This window comes from Canis lupus, chromosome 10 (genome assembly GCF_048164855.1).
Source record: "Canis lupus baileyi chromosome 10, mCanLup2.hap1, whole genome shotgun sequence".
Taxonomy (NCBI): Eukaryota; Metazoa; Chordata; class Mammalia; order Carnivora; family Canidae; genus Canis; species Canis lupus.
In genome coordinates this window covers 52,810,624-52,828,662 of record NC_132847.1, presented here as the reverse complement: position 1 = coordinate 52,828,662, position 18,039 = coordinate 52,810,624, and the positions used below count along the sequence as shown (strand labels likewise).

The window sequence follows — 18,039 nt, the reverse complement described above, 5'->3', positions numbered from 1 at the left end:
AAGTAAATGATGGGTGCCTGGGTGGTTCAGTCAGTTAAGTGTCTGACTCTTGGTTTCAGCTCAGGTCACTATCTCATGATCATGGGATTGAGCCCCATGCTGGACTCTACACTGAGCATAGAGTCTGCTTGAGATTCTTTCCCCCTCTCTCCCCCTCTCCCTCTGCTCCTCCCCTGCTCACTCACTCTCTTTCTAAAATAAATAAATCTTTTTTTTTTTAAAGTAAGGGGACCCCTGCTAACTGGATCTGACACCAATAGGAGCTCCAGGATAGTAGCAAGGAAGCACCAAGGATCTGGGACTGGGCAAAAATTCTGGATCACATTCTGTGGTCTCCAGAGTTGGGCAGTCACTGCCACCTGGAGGCCAGATAGACACACCTTACATTAATGATTCACCCATGGGCCAGTATTCCACACTACAACATAATTCAATGTTTGTTATCTCATTCAGAGCCTTCTAACAATCCTGTGAGGCTGCTTATCATCCTCATTTGACAGAGAAAAAGAAAAAGAAATTGATGCATTAAGGGTGACATGGTTTGCCCAGGATCTTATAGTATGAGCAGCAAAGCTGGGGGCTGAGCTCAGGGCTCCTAGCACCATATCCTGCCCAAATCAGAATGGGTATCCAGTAGGATTTGAGGGAGAAGGAGGGTCTGCAGGAACAATGAAAGCTGCTAGAAGGGCAAGCTAGAGTGCTAACACTTCAGAGTCAGCCTTGGGATACCATGAGCTGCAGAGAGTCAGAAGCCATGCCTTTTCCCCTCTTTGACAGCCTTGCCCTGGAGGGCATGTAGCTGATCTAGAGTTCCCTGGGTGGTGACCTACTGTCTCATATGCCAAGTGTTCAGAACCTGGATAAGGAACAGGAGGATGGATGAATGAGGAGGGCAAACTTCCAGAGGAATCTTTGACAAAGATGCAGGGGTAGGTGGCTGGAGGTGTGATGATGACTTTTAAACTGACCCAGGGTCTTACCTGATTGGCTGTGGCTGAAAAGTTTGTCCTGGGAGGAGGTTCCATCTGGCATTCTCGGTCCTAGAGAACAATGACAATGGGAAACCCATAGAAAGCCCTCAACTCCTTCTCAATTAACCCAACAGTATATCTATAAGTGAAGTAGTTCAGTTGGAGCAGTGGGAGGGGTGGGACATGGAACTGGGGAAGTAAACAGGGCCTGAATAAAGGACCAAATGATGCAGTAAAAGCCTACATTTTCCTTCTAAGTCTCCTTCAGAAGAAGCCTAAGCTAGAAATCAGGGGCAATGAAGCCTGATTATCCCAGTTTCAATCAAGAAAAACTCCAAGTGGGGGATGGACAGGTCTCTGGCCAGCTTCCTGTTGCAAGACACAGAGGTCAGCCCCTGGCAAGCTACTGGGCTAATATCCTTCACCCTGACAAGACTTCCTCCTAATACTGGGGTCTCTGGCTCCACCAGAGGAATACACTCCCTTTTCCTTGTATATCATGCAAATTACTGAAGAGGGACTATACAGCATGATTAGGAGTACTAGAAACCCATCCCATAGACCTCTGCCCTCCATTCAGAGGTTGGTTTCCGTAAAGCACTGTCTTATATATGTGGATATCTCCCCTGAAACCCTGAGAGGTTCTTTCAGCCTGGTACTCAGAGCCCTCCATACTTATGAGCCAGGGAACTTTTCTAGCCTTTTCCAGCTAGTCTACTACAGACCATCAGCTTCAATCAAACTGGCTCTGAGTCCTGCCTCCCTGGCACGTTCTGGCCTCCCCTCACTCCCCCAGATCTTATTGTCCTCTCCAAGGCCTGTACATGCTTCAGTCTCAGTGAAGGGCTTCAGACTCCTTGTTATCCACTCTGAACTCCCATCAGGTTGGCTTACAAGGACCCAAACACATGCTCCCAGCTCTCCTCAGCCTGTGCCTCTCATCCTTCCAAGCTAAGGGCTGCTGAGACTGGGAGCAGGCCTGCTCCTTTCCTGCCATGCAAAGTGCAGAGCTTCAAGGTAGAGGCACTGCGGTGGGGGCTGCTCTACCCGGAGAGGGTTGTTTAAGGTCTGTGAGGCCCTCTCACTGAAGTTGAACTTGTTGGTAAGCTTTCGCTCCTTGGGCTGCTTAGGAGTCATCAATTCTTCTTCAGTCACTTTTTCAGCTACCTGGAAAAAAAGACCCACAGGATCAGGGATCAGCTGTGAGAAGAAGGTGGTGGGGAGTCAATAGTGGGGAGAAGTCATATCCTAGGAGAGGATGGAAGTAGGAGAGGGTGATGATGCAAGAGGTATTGGTACCTGCAGCCTCTAACCTCTCACCTTCAGCTCTACCTCCAACAAGTTACCCCTACAGCTTTCATCCACACCTGGAGCTGGAAGGGGAGGAATGGGAGCAATATTATACTGTACCTCAGCTACAGGCATATCTGTTTGACTCCCAGCTTCAGTTTCAGCTTCTGTTTCCTTAAGCTCTTCTTCTTCTTCAAGGATTTCAGTTTCAGAAATCACCACCTTAGTGGACTCCTGAGAACCTTGGTAAGAAATTGCAGGTGAACCCAAAGCCCGAGCCTACTCTCCCACCCCCTGGCAGGGCCAGGCTTTCTTGGTTTCTACCTTTGAGACCTCAGCTATACCACAGTTCTCATGGGTTGACTCCCAGACCTAACCAGGACAGCCAGCTATTGGAACTTTATGTAAGTAGAAGTTCTGCAGAGTTCTGGCTTAGTATTTGCTCCCTTGGGTGACCATGGAAAGGGGCCCGGGCTCTGGGCTCCAGCTCTGAGCTGGTCCCTCGGCCTACTTGCTGCTAACTCATCCCGGTAGTGCTGCCGCCGTCCTTCGTCCGAGTCTTTGGGGATCAGGTTCCCGACCTGGCTGAAGTGAACTGCCAGTTGGTTCACAACACCAATAAGCTTATATGTGCCTTCCTAAGAGGAGAGGGGACTGAGTCAGACCAGGTGTCCCAAAAGGGCCGGAGTTGAAATGTAGTCTGCCTTCATTCTGTAAGGCTTAATGTGGTCCATCTGTATATATATATATATATATATATATATATATATATATATCCTCCAATCTTCAGTTAACCTGAAGTTTTCATTACATTCCAGCTTAAAGAAGAAGAGGCAAATGAAATAAAGTTTTTTTTTAAAGTTCTCATCAAAGACATATTTTAAAATATATTTTCTTTCCAACTTTGAATAGCTCTGGATTTGTCTGTCACTGGCTCTTACATCCATGCCTTGGGATCCTCATATACCTGTCTCATCACAGATCTGAGAAAGGTCATACATGGTCATCAGATATCCCTGGCCTGACCCTTTCTGTACTGTATTTAGTGGATATGAGGACTGGATAGATTCTCAGAGACACTAAATATCCAATCCCCCTGTTCTATAGAAGAGGCCCCAGAAATCTAGGAAAGGTTTGAGTTTGGCACTTGTCCAGTTCATACAGCAAATGAGAAGCAGTGCTAGGTTTAAAATCCAGGCAACCTTATTCATTCCTTTTCAACAAATAATTTTTAAGCAGACACAACACAACATGCCAAGTATTTTCTAGGTTCCAGAGATATAAAGCTTAGCAAAAATAGATACGATCCCTGTTTTCATAGGGCCTATTAGTCTGGTTCTTTTAATAGCTTCCTTATTGATAAACATCTTAGTTGTATCATTGCCTGAGACCAGGATTTCCTTCCTTCTTTCAAAACATTTCTTCTCAACCTTTTTCAAGTCACAAAGAAAATTGTTATATTTTACACAAAGGGATAAATTCACTGGAGATGAAGCCAGCCCATGGGCTCTGGTTGTACCAAACCCACCTGCCCCAGGAGGACTAAAAGAATTACTATTTGTACACATAGGTTGGGATGCTCTGCCTTAAAAAGTCACCACAAAGCCCTTTTCTCGGTAACTCAGATGGATGGGAGGATAAAACAGTGTAGCAGTTAAGAGCATGGTTTATGGTGGTGGGCAGAATGGATTCAATCCTGATTCTGTCCCTATTTCCTGGATGAACTTGGGCTTAGCCACTCTAAGCTTTAATATTTTCATCTGTAAAATGAGGATAATATCTAATTTTCAGAATAGTTAGAAGTATTGAAGATAATGAAAATAATTTATTAATACAGTGTCTGACACATAATAAGTACTTATTAAGATTTCAAGGGAGATTAGTAAAGAAATTTCTTAAATCTCCAGAAAATTCCATGTAAAATTTCAAGGTTCCAGTCAAAGACCAAAGTTTAAAGGTGATCTCTAATAGCAGAGAGGCTTTTGTAATATAGCCATCACTGCCAAGCCAGGGAGTACCTAGAGGTCCCTACCTCAGAGGGGATGACTTACTTTGAAGCTGTACCTGACAATGTTCTGGGGTGCATGTGGGTTGTTGGCTGTCAGAATGCGGGTGAACTCCTCCTTTAGCTCCTAAGGGAGAAAAATACCAAGAAGGTTATACACAGAGGGCCCCTACTGCTTTTGAGACTTGAGAGGACCCCTCAGGGTATCAGCAGACATCTCACAGCCAGGTTCTATGCAGGCTCCTAAACTGTACTATGAAAGAACACATATCTGAGGCTGGAGGAAAGAGAAGGGGCAAGGGCAGGATGCTGCTAACTCACCGCATCAGTCAACTCTAGCTGGTCAGGGGGTCTAACCGTGGCTTTGGACTGGGCCCATTCATCTGTTCCTTCTCCCACTTCAGTCCCTGAATCTTCATCCTGGACAAAAACCTCATGTGAGGATTAGTAAGCATTTCTGCAGGAGGCCCTTTCACTCACAAATCCTCCCAGAAGCCAAGCTCTGTCCCTAATACATAGAATACAAAATGCACAATAGATCATTCATGGAAGAGTCCAAAGGAACTGCTCAGGCCAGAGTTCTCTTTGCCTGGAAGACCTTAGCCACCTTAGCTCTTGAGGTCAGGGGTTAGCTGGAACATTGTGGTGGGCCTTTGGAGCCAGTAGTGAGACAGGAAGAACTCTCCCTTCCCTACTCTCTCCCATATAGTCTGGAACCTAATGATCAGGACCAGCTGCCAAAGGCAGGGCTTTATGCAAAATGAAAGGACATCCAGCTATTCTTTTTTTTAAAATTTTTATTTATTTATGATAGTCACAGAAAGAGAGAGAGAGAGAGAGGCAGAGACACAGACAGAGGGAGAAGCAGGCTCCATGTACCGGGAGCCCGACGTGGGATTCGATCCCAGGTCTCCAGGATCGCGCCCTGGGCCAAAGGCAGGCACCAAACCGCTGTGCCACCCAGGGATCCCATCCAGCTATTTTTTAAGCTACTTCAATTCTGATTCATATTTTATCTTCCAATTTGCCACCTTATGGTTACTCTTACAGCAATACTCTTAGTACCTGGTAACTTTGAGCTTTCCAGTCCCATCAGATTCTTGCTGCAAAAAAATCAGACTACGAGTTTTTACTTTTCCTGATAGCTAAAAACCTTGCCAAAGTGGCCCATGATATATTACGAAAAACTCACCCTGGTTAGCAAAGATATACAAAATAAAAGAATGTCATTTTTCACTATAAAATTCCTGAAAAGTATGGGGCACCTGTGTTGGCTCAGTCAGTTGGGCAACCAACTCTTGGTTTCAGCTCAGGTCATGATCTCAGGGTGGTAAGATGGAGCCCCACACCAGGTTCTGCACAGTGCAGTCTATTTGGGATTCTCTCTCCCCCTCTGCCCCTCCCCCTGCTCGCATTCTCTCATTCTCTTTCTCTCAAATAAATCAGTCCTTCCTTCCTTCTTTCCTTCCTTCCAAGATTTTATTTATTATATAGAGAGAGATTGAGAGAGAGCGCACAAGTAGGCAGAGAGGCAGGCAGAGGGAGAGGGAGAAGCAGGCTCCTCACTGAGCAGAGAGCCTGATGAGGGCTTGATCTCAGGACCCTGGGATCATGACCTGAGCTGAAGGCAGATGCTTAACGGACTGAGCCACCCAGGGGCCCCAATAAAATCTTTTCTTAAAAAAACCATTGAAAACGAAAACAACAAAAACCCAAAACAAAGAGATCCCTCAACCAAATGAAACTAATTATCAATGTTGGTGTGGTTATGGGGAAATTGATGCCCATAAATTAACACAACCTACCTACCTACATTTCTTTTTTTCTTTCTTTTCTTTTCTTTCTTTCTCTCTCTTTCTTTCTTTTCTTTCTTTCTTCTTTCTTTCTTTCTTTCTTTCTCTTTCTTTCTTTCTTCTTTCTTTCTTTTTCTTTCTTTTTCTTTCTCTTCTTTCATTTCCTTCCTTCCTTCCTTCCTTCCTTCCTTCCTTCCTTCCTTCCCTCCCTCTCTCTTTTTTCATCCATAAATAGTTTTATTGGGACACAATCACACTCATTCATTTATGTATTGTCTTTTGCTGCTTTGGCCATACAAGCAGAGTTGAGTAGTTATACATGAGACCAAATGGCCTCCACAGCCTAAGATATTTACTCTCTGGCACTTCATAGATAAAATTTGTCCACCCCTGAGGTATATGATTAGCAGTCAGGTTGCTGGTGTTCAGTAGAATTAGATTAATTGTCTTATCTTTGTGTTAATAGTTTTTTCTTCTGCAGTGGCAGACTACAGTTTCTGTATGTTATAGGGAGAGTTTTACAGTTAACCTCTCTTTGCTACTATGAAAAAGAAAAGATATTTTATTTATTCCTCAAAAACATGACTGTGGTTACCCTGTTGTTGTGCAGGGCCAGTATGACAATTTTGGTCATTTTTTTAAATTTCAAGTTTTTATTTAAATTCTAGTTAGTTAACCTATATGGTAATATTTGGTTTCAGGTGTAGAATTTACTGGTTCATTATTTACATATAACACTCAGTGCTCTTCATAACAAGTGCCATCCTTAATCCCCAGCACCCATTCAGCCCATTCCCTGCCCACCTCCCTCCATCAACCCTCACTTTGTTCTCTATCATTAAGATTCTCTTATGGTGGGACGCCTGGATGGCTCAGTGGTTGAGCATCTGCCTTTGGCTCAGGGTGTGGTTCCAGAGTCCCAGGTTGGAGTCCCACATCGGGCTCCTTGAGGGGAGCTTGCTTCTCCCTCTGCCTGTGTCTCTGCCTCTCTCTGTGTGTCCCTCATAAACAAACAAACAAACAAATAAATAAAATCTTTAAAAAAAGATTCTCTTATGGTTTGCTTTCCTCTCTCTCTCTCTCTCTCTCTCTCTCTCTCTCCTTTTCTTATGTTCATTTGTTTTGTTTCTTAAACTCCACATGTGAGCAAAATCATATGGTATTTGTCTTTCTCTCACTGGCTTATTTCGCTTAGCATAATACCTTCTAGTTCTATCCATGTCATTGCAAATGGCAAAATTTCATTCTTTTTGTTGGCGGAGTAGTATTCCATTCATCTTCTTTATCTTCTTTATCCATTCATCATTTAAAAAAATATTTCATTTATTTATTCATGAGAGAGAGAGAGAGAGAGACAGAGAGACAAAGAAACAGGCGGAGAGAGAAGCAGTTCCATGCAGGAAGCCCAATGTGGGACTCCATCCTGGGTCTCCAGGATCATGCCCTGGGCTGAGGGCGGCGCTAAACCGTTAAGCCACCTGGGCTGCCCTCCATTCATCATTGATGGCCATTTGGGCTCTTTCCATAATTTGGCTGTTGCTGATAATGCTGCCTAAACATCGGGGTGCCTGTACCCATTGAATCAAGTATAACCTTTCTAAAGAGCAATTTGGGAATATTTCTCAAAAGCCTAACAAGTGTTTATATTCTTTGACTGAAGTTTCTATGTGTAGGACTTTTTTATTAAAGAAATAACCAAGGACATGCCCAGAGATTTAAACGTACAAATGTTTGCTGGAGAATTGATCATAATAGTGAAAAAGAGGAAACATGAAACATTAATGTCCAATAATGGGGCATGGTTGAACAAATTATGGTATGGCCTTAAGGAACATATGGTAAAATATTATATAGTAATTTTAAATGATGCTATAAAAGTATGTTTATTGGCAATGAAAAGTATTCTAAATATATTATGTAAAAAGGAGATTATAAAATAACATACAGTTTGATTCCATTTCAAAATAAATACATATCATTTTTATATATGCACAGAAATATCTGAGAGGATATAACATCATGTGTTAACTAAGAGGTTTCCTGTGATGGTGGGTTTAAGGGTGATTTTAATGTTCTTTTTGCTCATTTGAATTTTCTAAAAAATATATAGCTAATATTTTCAATGGAAAACAATGCTGTTAGCTTCTTGCTGAGAGCCTGCAGTGGGCTCAGCACTTACTCTTTTTCTGGTTCCTCTGCCCACACTGATGCTCTGAAAGAAAGAACAGAAACAAGAGGTAAATCATAGGCAAATATCTGTGGGACTATCAGAAACAGTATTATAGGGAAGTTTCTGCCCAGAGACCCCAAAGACAGTGGACACTGAGCTTTCCCAAGTCTTAAAAACAGTCTTCTCAGTGGCAACGTGTGCTTCTTACCCCAGCCAAGGAGGCCCTGTATCTGAAGCAACCCCATTCCAGCATCAGTGCAACTGACCCATGAAGAGCAACCAGGTAACTTAGCATTGGGCATTTCAACAAACATTTTTTAAAAGTATATGCTATTTTAAGTGCTCAGCTTTGCAGTATGCTTTCCACTAAGGGGATTTTGACGTCAGATTATATTCACAAACACTTGTTTGGGATGAATGTAAACTCTTTCTGAGCAGGTACTTTGTGTTATCCACTGCTGTCTGAGAATATAGCATGTGTTCAAAATACTTATTGAATAAATGAAAGAATGCTGTCAAACGCATTAGTAATCATGATGCTGGGAAAAATGTTTTTCCTCTTTGGGCCTCGGTTTCCTCGTCAGTAAAATGTATAGGATTGGATGTGATGACCTTCCAGTTCTAACACACTAAAATTTTATGTTCCCAAGGGGATCCCTGGGTGGCTCAGAGGTTTAGTGCCTGCCTTTGGCCCAGGGTGTGATCCTGGAGTCCTGGGATCGAGTCCCTCATCAGGCTCCCTGCATGGAGTCCCTTCTGCCTGTATCTGTTTCTCTCTCTGTGTGTGTCTCTCATGAATAAATAAAATAAAATAAAATAAAATAAAATAAAATAAAATTTTATGTTCCCAAGAGCATCATGGTCTGTTCAGCTTCATAAACATTTGTTGAGCATCTATTTATCTGTTAGGGACATACCCGAGCAGTAGGACAAAAATGAAGACAGATAAGGTCTCTGTTCCAGTTTCCTCAGGGTCCATGGAGGATAGTGTAGACAGTGCTCATCCTTTGCTCTCTCATTCACTCACTCACTTACTCACTCAGAGTATGTTCCTTTGAAAGCCTGCTCTGTGCCAGCAACAGAGATATATGTGCCCAGAGTGCTGGAGGGGTGCACAGAGACACTTACCCAGCACAAGAAAGGCTCCCAGAGGTGGCTATTTCCTAGCTGGATATCAAAGAAAAAAAATATATTGTCCAACTGGAGAAAATATTTTTCAGAAGAAGAAAACAGCATGCACAAAGGCAAAAGAAGAACAGTGACAGAGCTAGTGAAATGTTCCACCAAACAAACAAAAACCTTGCAGTATATATACAGAACAATAGATGTTTCAGATGATCAAGCAAAAGGGAGATCAGTGGAGGCTAGAAATGTGAAGGAAAGGCACTTGTAGGAAGCAAGTCTAAAGTGTTGGAGGAGGGGCCAGTGCAGTGTGGTGGCTGCATAGCACATTGGACAGAGACCTCTGCTCCCTGCTCTCACAGGCCATCTGTGTGATCTTGCAGAAGTGCCTTGGGCCTCAGTCTTCCAAATACAAAGCGACAGAGTTAGACTAGATGGGGTCTTATAGCTCTTACAGTTCTTACATGGTAGTCTATGGGAGAGGCTTTGATGGTGGAGGGGAAGAAAGGGATTCTAGGGAGAAGGAAGAGCATGTCTCAGCTTGGGCTGGGATTGTTGCTGGTAGAGCAGGCAGCAGGATTCAGATTTCTGCCAGGTTGCCAGGGTTTCCAGTGATGGAACCCTTCTCTGAGGCTAAGCTACATGAGCCAGAAAACTGCTTTTTTTTTTTTGAATCACCTCTGATCCCTAAGGTAACAAGATGGAAGTGCTACAACATCCAACAGCTTTCTGGCCCACAGCAGAACCATGGAGGGCCAATCCCAATCCAAACTGCCAGCCTTAAATAGAAAACGAGATCCAGTTACCACTGCCCCCCATAAATATGTCTGTAAAACATTTATCTGGCAATAAAAGAACTGACAAGGCAATTTGAGTATAATTGTTTTTGGCAGTTGGAAATATTTCAATTAACACACTATAAAAGCCACACTATAATAAATGCAAAACAGGCCAATGAAATCAGCTGCAGCCCTGACTTCCCAACCATGGCAAAGGAGATTGAATGTCAGGCTGCCACTCTGGGCCCTTGGTCTTCCAAAAGGAGAAGCCTGAGACAGACAAGCCTGAATTCCTGGAAAGCTTTTGATGGCTCCTCCCAGAAGCCATCAAACCACAGAAGAACAAAGCCCAAACTCCCTCCCCTGGCCCTCAGAACTCTATCATTTGGCCCCACATCTCCATTCCAGCCTGTTCTCCAACCCTTCATGTGCTAGCACTTTGAGATGCAGCTACTCACATTTCCTGAGCATGGCCTGTGCTTTCTCACCTCTGCACCTTTGCTTTTTTTTTTTTTAATTACTTTTATTTTATTTTATTTTATTTTAAGATTTTATTTATTTATTTATTCATAGAGAGAGAGAGAGAGAGGCAGAGACACAGGCAGAGGGAGAAGCAGGCTCCATAAAGGGAGCCCGACGTGGGACTCGATCCAAGGTCTCCAGGATCACACCCCGGGCTGCAAGCGGCACCAAACCGCTGCGCCATCTGGGCTGCCCTTAATTACTTATTTTAAAGCAATCTCTATACCCAACATGTGGCTTGAACTCATGACCCTGAGATCAAGAGTTGCATGCTCTTCTGACTGAGCCAGTGGTGCTCCTGCACCTTTGCTTTTTACATATAGTTCCTCCTGCCAGAAACACCATCTTCCCTTTTCCCCTTTCTGCTCCCACTATCTCTAACGAAACACTACTTAACTAACCTCTACTAGTCCTTTATCTTACCCTGACGTATTATCGTTTTTCTCCTACCTCCCTCTATTCTTCTATTCCTTACTTTGAGCAAGGCTCTGCCCCACCTTCCATCACCACCATAAGTACTGGCTGTTAAGAGATGCAAGATGAAATGTATCTTCAAATAGACACTCTGTTATTTCTGGGTTTTGGTTTGCAAAAGGGAATTGTATTATGAAAAGAAACATAATACCGCAGTATGCGTTGGAGGCAGCCTGGAGATTCCAGCAAAGGAGGTCCACTATTCTTATACTATTGATCAAAGAAGATCTACTTTGGATAGGTCATTCTACTTTGCCAAGGGAGGATGTATATTAGAGGAGTGATGCAGGAAGAGAGAGGAACCCTCCCCATCCCCCACAGGCCACCATGGCAGTCAAATTAATCCTGATGATCAGTGGGATAACAGATGTCCTATTCTGAACTCCTCCATAGTAGAGCATTTTCTATTCTCATTATTACAGATTTTAGTGTGAGCATCCTGAGAGAAGGAACTGGTAAAAACTCAGCTTCCTAGTGGTTACTTCTCATTTCTTTTTCAGGATGAGGGCTGGGCTCCCTTGTTCTTTCTTGAAACTTTTCCACCTTCAATTCCACGTCCCTTCTCAATATCCTTGACCAGGAATAAATGCTTCAACTCCTTAGTCTTCTTTTTTTTTTTTAAGGATTTATTTATTTATTTATTTATTTATTTATTTATTTATTTATTTATAGAGAGCAGAGGGAGGGGTAGATGGAGAGTAGGGAGAGTATTTCAAGCAGACTCCCTGCTGAGCATGGGAGCCCGACTTGAGGCTCCATCTCATGACCCTGCGATCATGATCTGAGCTGAAACCAAGAGTCAGATGCTCAATCAACTGAGCCACCCAACACCCACCCCCCAAGTCTTTTTTTTTTTTTTTTTTTAAGTCTTCTTATTCTACACACTACCCTTGGTGTTTCTAATCCCTACTCATAGCTTCATCTTGCACTTTATGATGGGGTTCAAATTATTTCTTTTTAAAAACATTTTAATTCTTTATTTTTATTTTCTTTAAGCCATCTCTATGCCTAATGTGGGGCTTAAACTCCAGACCTCAAGATCAAGAGTTGCATGCTAAAAAAAAAAAAAAAAAAAAAAAAAAAAATTGCATGCTCTACTGACTGAGGCAGCCAGGTGCCCTAAAGTTCAAATCTATTTCTATAGCTTAGACTTCCCAGGACCCCATGTTCAAATTGGTAACAGAGTACTCAAACAGTATATTTAAAAGCCAACCGTAATATGTTCTTTTCCCACCCCAATGATTATATTCTTTTTCTACATCAAATTTCCATTTCTTCTGGTATTTCCTATGTCACTCAAGTGCATCCCCATCCACTCAGTCACCCAGGTTGGAAACTGGAAACCATCAAAATGCCTGCCTTTCCCTCCCTCCCTCCCTCCCTCCCTCCCTCCCTCCCATTAGCATCATATTTCAAAGCCTAACAATTCTATCTCCTTGATATCTTTCATACCTATCCTCTCCATTTACACCTCCCTTACTATCTCTTGCCTAATTACATTTGATTTACCTAACTCCAGTTTCTCTCCATTCTAATAATTATATCATTATCATCATTCTCAGCTATTGAGCACTTACACTGGGCTAGTCATTTACTAAGCAATTTATATGCCTTATCTCATTTAACCTTGAGAACCACCCTATCAGGTAAGAATTATCATTATTCTATTTTACAGATGATGACATTGAGGCTTAAAGAGATCAAGCAACTGACCTAAAGGTGACCAGGAGTTGAACCCAAACTAATCACTATCTATAAGTGATCTTCCTGTAACATAAATCTGATCATATCACTTTCCTGATTTAAAGCCTTCAAGGGTTCCTCATCAGCCATGAGATAAATCTCAAATTCTCTAACACAGCATCCATATCATCCCCTACCCTTTTCCTCCCACAGCTATGGGTGGGTGCTTTGAAAATGAAAATTCTGGCCAAGGTAACAGATGATTATTATTGTCACCTACTGGGCATTTACCTGAACTTAGATCTGTTTTGGTACATAGCATCTGAAAAGTGTAAGCAACCCATTTGTCTCTGAGCATACTTTAGAGGTAAGGAGATAAAAAAAAAATTCTTAAACTAAAAAAAAAAAAAAAAAATTCTTAAACTGTTCCCTATCATGAAGATATAATATTAAACAAGTATGTGATAAGATGTACTCATGGAGCCCACATGTGGGCTCTGAAGTTGAAGATACCTTGGTTTGGGTCCCCACTCTGCCACCTGCTAGTTCTATGGCTCTAGGCAAGTTACTTGTCTTCTCTGAACCTCGGTATTTTTATCTTTTTTTTTTTTTAATTTTTATTTATTTATGATAGTCACAGAGAGAGAGAAGCAGAGACACAGGCAGAGGGAGAAGCAGGCTCCATGCACCGGGAGCCCAACGTGGGATTCGATCCGGGGTCTCCAGTATCACGCCCCGGGCCAAAGGCAGGCGCTAAACCGCTGCGCCACCCAGGGATCCCGTATCTTTATCTTTAAACTAGGAATAATGACACCTTCTCAATAATAGGCTTGTTATGAGGATTAAATGAGTCAATGAACATAAAGTGCATAGTGTGGTGTTTAGCCAGAGTTTATGCTGAAGTAATGTAGTCGGCAGCATTATATTCCCATTTACAGACCCTGCTCTGCCCTCAGCCACACAGAATTTCTGTGGCCCTTGCTTACTAGGAAGCCCCCACCCTAGGGACTAGAGGCTACAGCAGCTCACATTTCCACCAAAGAGTTCAATGCTGAAACATGTTTGTTCCTGGAAAGAGGGGCTCTTCGAAGCATGCAAACCCACAGATGCAGCAGCATCCTTCCTGGAGCCCAGGAGACTTCGTTTACCATTTCAGTTGTCTTGGTCCTTATTTTAAAACTCACTAACAGGTTTCCATTAAGCTAAATTGAAACTAAATACCTCACCAGCTTGCAGTTTCCGTTTTTAAAAGGGTAAAAGCTCTTAGTCCCAAAGGAACAGTAATTCACCAACACATCTTTCTCTGGCTACAGGGACTGCATTTCAAATCTCTGAGCCTAGTGCAGTGTCTAAAGCACACAGAAGGCACTAAATAAGTGTACTTGAAAGAAATCTCAAAATTTTGAAAAACTGGAGATAAAGGGTAATAGATATTATCAAACGCTATTGTGGGAGTGCCAACTGATGCAAACTTTTTATAGGATTATTTGGCAACATCTGACAAAATTTAAAATGCAGATACCCCTCAACTCCACTTTCTTGAATTTTTCCTATAGCAGTATTCATACACATGCATAAAACGTACAAAACTGCTCACTGAAGCGTTATTTATAATATTTTTACAAATGGAAAACATTGATAGGGGCCTAGTTAAATAACTTATGGTATAGCCATTCAATAAGACACTCTGCATATTTTTAAAAGAATGAGATAAACATTTATGTACTGTTATGGAAAGCTCTCCAAGGTACATTGTTAAATAAAAAAGCAAGCTACAGAAATAGATGACCCATCTGCTTACTTTAAGAATATGTATGTATGTGTATTTGCATATACATACAAAATTTCTAGAAGAATATATAGAATCTGTTGATAGCAGTTTGGTTTAGGAATGTGACTAGGGAATCGTGGGGAAGGGGACCAATACTGTCCGCTATATACTCATTCTCATGGTTTTAATATTTTTAATGTGAATGTGCATTATTTTATAATTTAATATGCTAACTAAGAAATTTAAAAGTCAACAAAGCACAATTATAGAGGTTTTTCTTCCCTATTAATGCAGTATTAGTTAGTACAGTGTTCTGAATACAGAAAAAGAGGATATGAGACCAGGCTGGTGCCTATCTGGAAGGCCAGGAGGGCAGAAGCCAACTCTAAGGACCCTTGGCAGATAAGGCTACAGCAAGCAAAGAGGGTAGGATTTAAATGCAGAAGTTTTATTTATTTATTTTTAAAAAGATTTTATTTATTCATGAGAGAGAGAGAGACAGGCAGACACAGACAGAAGGACAAGCAGGCAGAGGGACAAGCAGGCTCCATGCAGGGAGTCCCACATGGGACTTGATCCCCATCCCGGGTCTCCAGGATCACACCCTGGGCTGAAGGCGGCGCTCTGGGCTGAAGGTGGCACTAAAACCGCTGAGCCACCTGGGCTGCCCTAAAAGCAGAAGTTTTAGGGTAAGCTTTGGCTGGGTCCCCTACTTGGCCACAAACTATATGTGAAATCTTGAGCAAAGTATTTAGTCTCTAATCCTCATTTTCTCATCTACAAGGTAGAGAAAAATATTAATGCCTGTCTCAGAATTGCTCTGAGGATGAAATAAAACAATGCCTGAAGAGCACCTAACTTAGAGCCCAGCACTCAGTAAGCCAAGTAACACTGGCAATGTAGACTTTGTGGTTGTCATCATTTTATTAATCTATCATGGTCTGCTAAGCATGGTCACTGAGTCTCATTCTAGGGGAATTTATTGTAAAATTGAAAAGTGTGTTGTCCATACCTGAAATCCAGGTAGGCACCAACCTGGTCTCATATCTCCTTTTTCTGCGTTCAGAGAGAAAGACAAACCATAAGAGACTTTCAATTATGGGAAACAAACTGAGGGTTGCTAAAGGGAAGGGTTGTGGGGGAATGGGAAAACTGGGTGATGGATATTAAGGAGGGCACATGATGTAATGAGCACTGGGTGTTATAGAAGACTGATGAATTACTTACCTCTACCTCTGAAACCAATAATACATTATATATTAGTTAATTGAATTTAAGTTTAAAAATAACACTTCTGTTGTTATTTATTCCTTTGTATTTGATACAATTCATCAGTTAAACCAGTTGGGACTGGAGTTTCTTTGTAGGAAGGTTTTAAGTTTTGAACTCAATTTTTAAAAATAGGTATGGAGTTTTCATATTTTCTATTTATTCTTGTGTTAATTAAGGTAAACTGTATTTTTCAAGAAATTTGTCTATTCAGGGAATCTCTGGGTGGCTCAGCGGTTAAGCGCCTGCTTTCCATCCAAGGCATGATCCTGGAGACCCGGGATCAAGTCCCACGTCAGGCTCCCTGCATGGAGCCTGCTTCTCTCTCTCTCTCTCTCTCTCTCTCTCTCTCACTCTCTCTCTCTCTGTATCTCTCATGAATAAATACATAAAATCTTAAAAAAAAAAAAAGAAATTTGTCTATTCGGGGCACCTGGGTGGCTCAGTCAGTTAAGCTTCCAACTCTTGATTTCGGTTCAGGTCATGATCTCAGGGTCATGAGATCAAACCCAAATTTGGCTCCAAGTTCAGCACAAGTTTGCTTGAGATTCTCTCCTTTTCCTTCCTCCTGTTCTCTCTCTCTCTCTCTCTCTCTCTCTCAAATAAATAAAATCTTAAACTTTTTGTTCATTCCATCTAAATTGTTGAATTTATTGCCATAAAGTTATAGTAATATTTCCTTATTATCCTTTAAAAAAAAGATTTTATTTATTTATTCATGAGAGACATACAGAGAGAGGCAGAAACACAGGCAGAGGGAGAAGCAGGCTCTATGGAGGGAGCCCGATGTGGGGACTCGATCCCCAGACTCCAGGAACACGCCGTGAGCCAAAGGCAGGTGCCCAACCACTGAGCCACCCAAGTGTCCCTCCTTATTATCCTTTTTAATGTCTGTAGGATCAGTAGTGATTTCTCATGTTCTATTCCTGATATTGATGTTGTGATTTCTTTTTATCTTGATGAGCCCTGCTAGATTTTGTCAATTTTATTAATATTTTCAAAGAATGAACTTCTGACTTTGTTAATTTTCTCTATTGTTTTTCTCATTGTTCCTATGAAACATTGATTTAAAATCTTTCCTTTTTTGCTAATACAGGCATTTAGGAGTGCCTGGGTGGCTCAGTGGGTTAAGCATCTGCCTTCTACTCAGATCACGATTGCAGGGTCCTGGGATTGAGCCCCACATCAGGCCCCCTGCTCAGCAGGTAACCGGCTTCTCCCTCTCCCTCTGCCCCCCACTTGTGCTTGATCTCTCTTTCTCAAAATAATAAAATAAATCTTTAAAACAGACATTTAAAGCTATGAATATCCATTATGCCTAACTTTAAGCAGCAACCAAAAATTTGTGGTCATATTTCCATTACCACTCAATTAAAAGTATTTACTAATTTCATTTGTGCTCTTTCTTTTTTATTGAAATATAGTTGACACTATATAGTTGACAATGTTACATTAGTTTTAGGTGTTCAACATAGTGATTTGACAATTTTTAAAAAAAATATTTTATTATTTTTTCATGAGAAACACACACAGAGAGAGGCAGAGACATAGGCAGAGGGAGAAGCAGGCTCCATGCAAGGAGCGCGATGTGGGACCCGATCCCGGAAGTCTGGGATCACACCCCGAGTCAGGCATACAGACGCTCAACCGCTGAGCCACCCAGGTGTCCCTGATTTGACAAATTTATACATTATGCTATGCTCACTACACGTGTAGCTACCATTTGCCCTTGTCTCCTTTGACTAACTTTATTTAGAAGTATGTTCCTTAATTTCTAAATATTTAGAGATACAATTCATCAGTTTTAAATAGCAATTTTAAAGATATTGCTATTTATTTTAAATTTAACTCCGTTTTTTTTTTTTTTCCCAAACTATTCCTAGTCTGCTGAGATTCTTTCTCTCATGGATGGATGTTGAATTTGAATTGAATTAAAATCTGTAAGATTTTAATCTTTTGATATGTCTTGGGATTTACTTCATGTCCTAGCATATGGTCTATTTTTGTGAACATTCTGCAGTTCTTGGATATAATTTTCATTCTCCAATTCTTAGCTGTAGTGTTCTACAAATGTTAATTAGGTCATTATCTTCCAATAACTGAGAGACAAGTATTAAAATGAACTATCTTTGTGTATTTTTCTATTTCTCCCGTAAGCTCTGTCAGGTTTTTTTTTTTTTTTTTTTTAAG

At 41.6% G+C, this 18,039-nt stretch overlaps 1 protein-coding gene across 12 annotated transcripts in view; it reads right to left on the bottom strand.

Moving 5' to 3' along the window:
• DNAI1 (dynein axonemal intermediate chain 1) overlaps nt 1-18,039 on the bottom strand; it is a 124,618-nt gene that overhangs the window by 31,107 nt on the left and 75,472 nt on the right. For 10 of the 12 annotated variants that reach the window (XM_072841710.1, XM_072841711.1, XM_072841709.1 and 7 more), the window contains 7 exons: nt 8,239-8,271; nt 4,588-4,686; nt 4,313-4,393; nt 2,773-2,899; nt 2,382-2,503; nt 2,019-2,138; nt 981-1,040 (listed from right to left, as the gene is read on the bottom strand). In XM_072841710.1, coding sequence (XP_072697811.1) covers nt 981-1,040; nt 2,019-2,138; nt 2,382-2,503; nt 2,773-2,899; nt 4,313-4,393; nt 4,588-4,686; nt 8,239-8,271 — 642 coding nt within the window. Of the gene's footprint in view, nt 1-980; nt 1,041-2,018; nt 2,139-2,381; nt 2,504-2,772; nt 2,900-4,312; nt 4,394-4,587; nt 4,687-8,238; nt 8,272-9,357; nt 9,397-15,592; nt 15,637-18,039 lie in introns of all 12 variants that reach the window. The other 2 variants (XM_072841713.1, XM_072841717.1) reach the window with 2 other exon arrangements.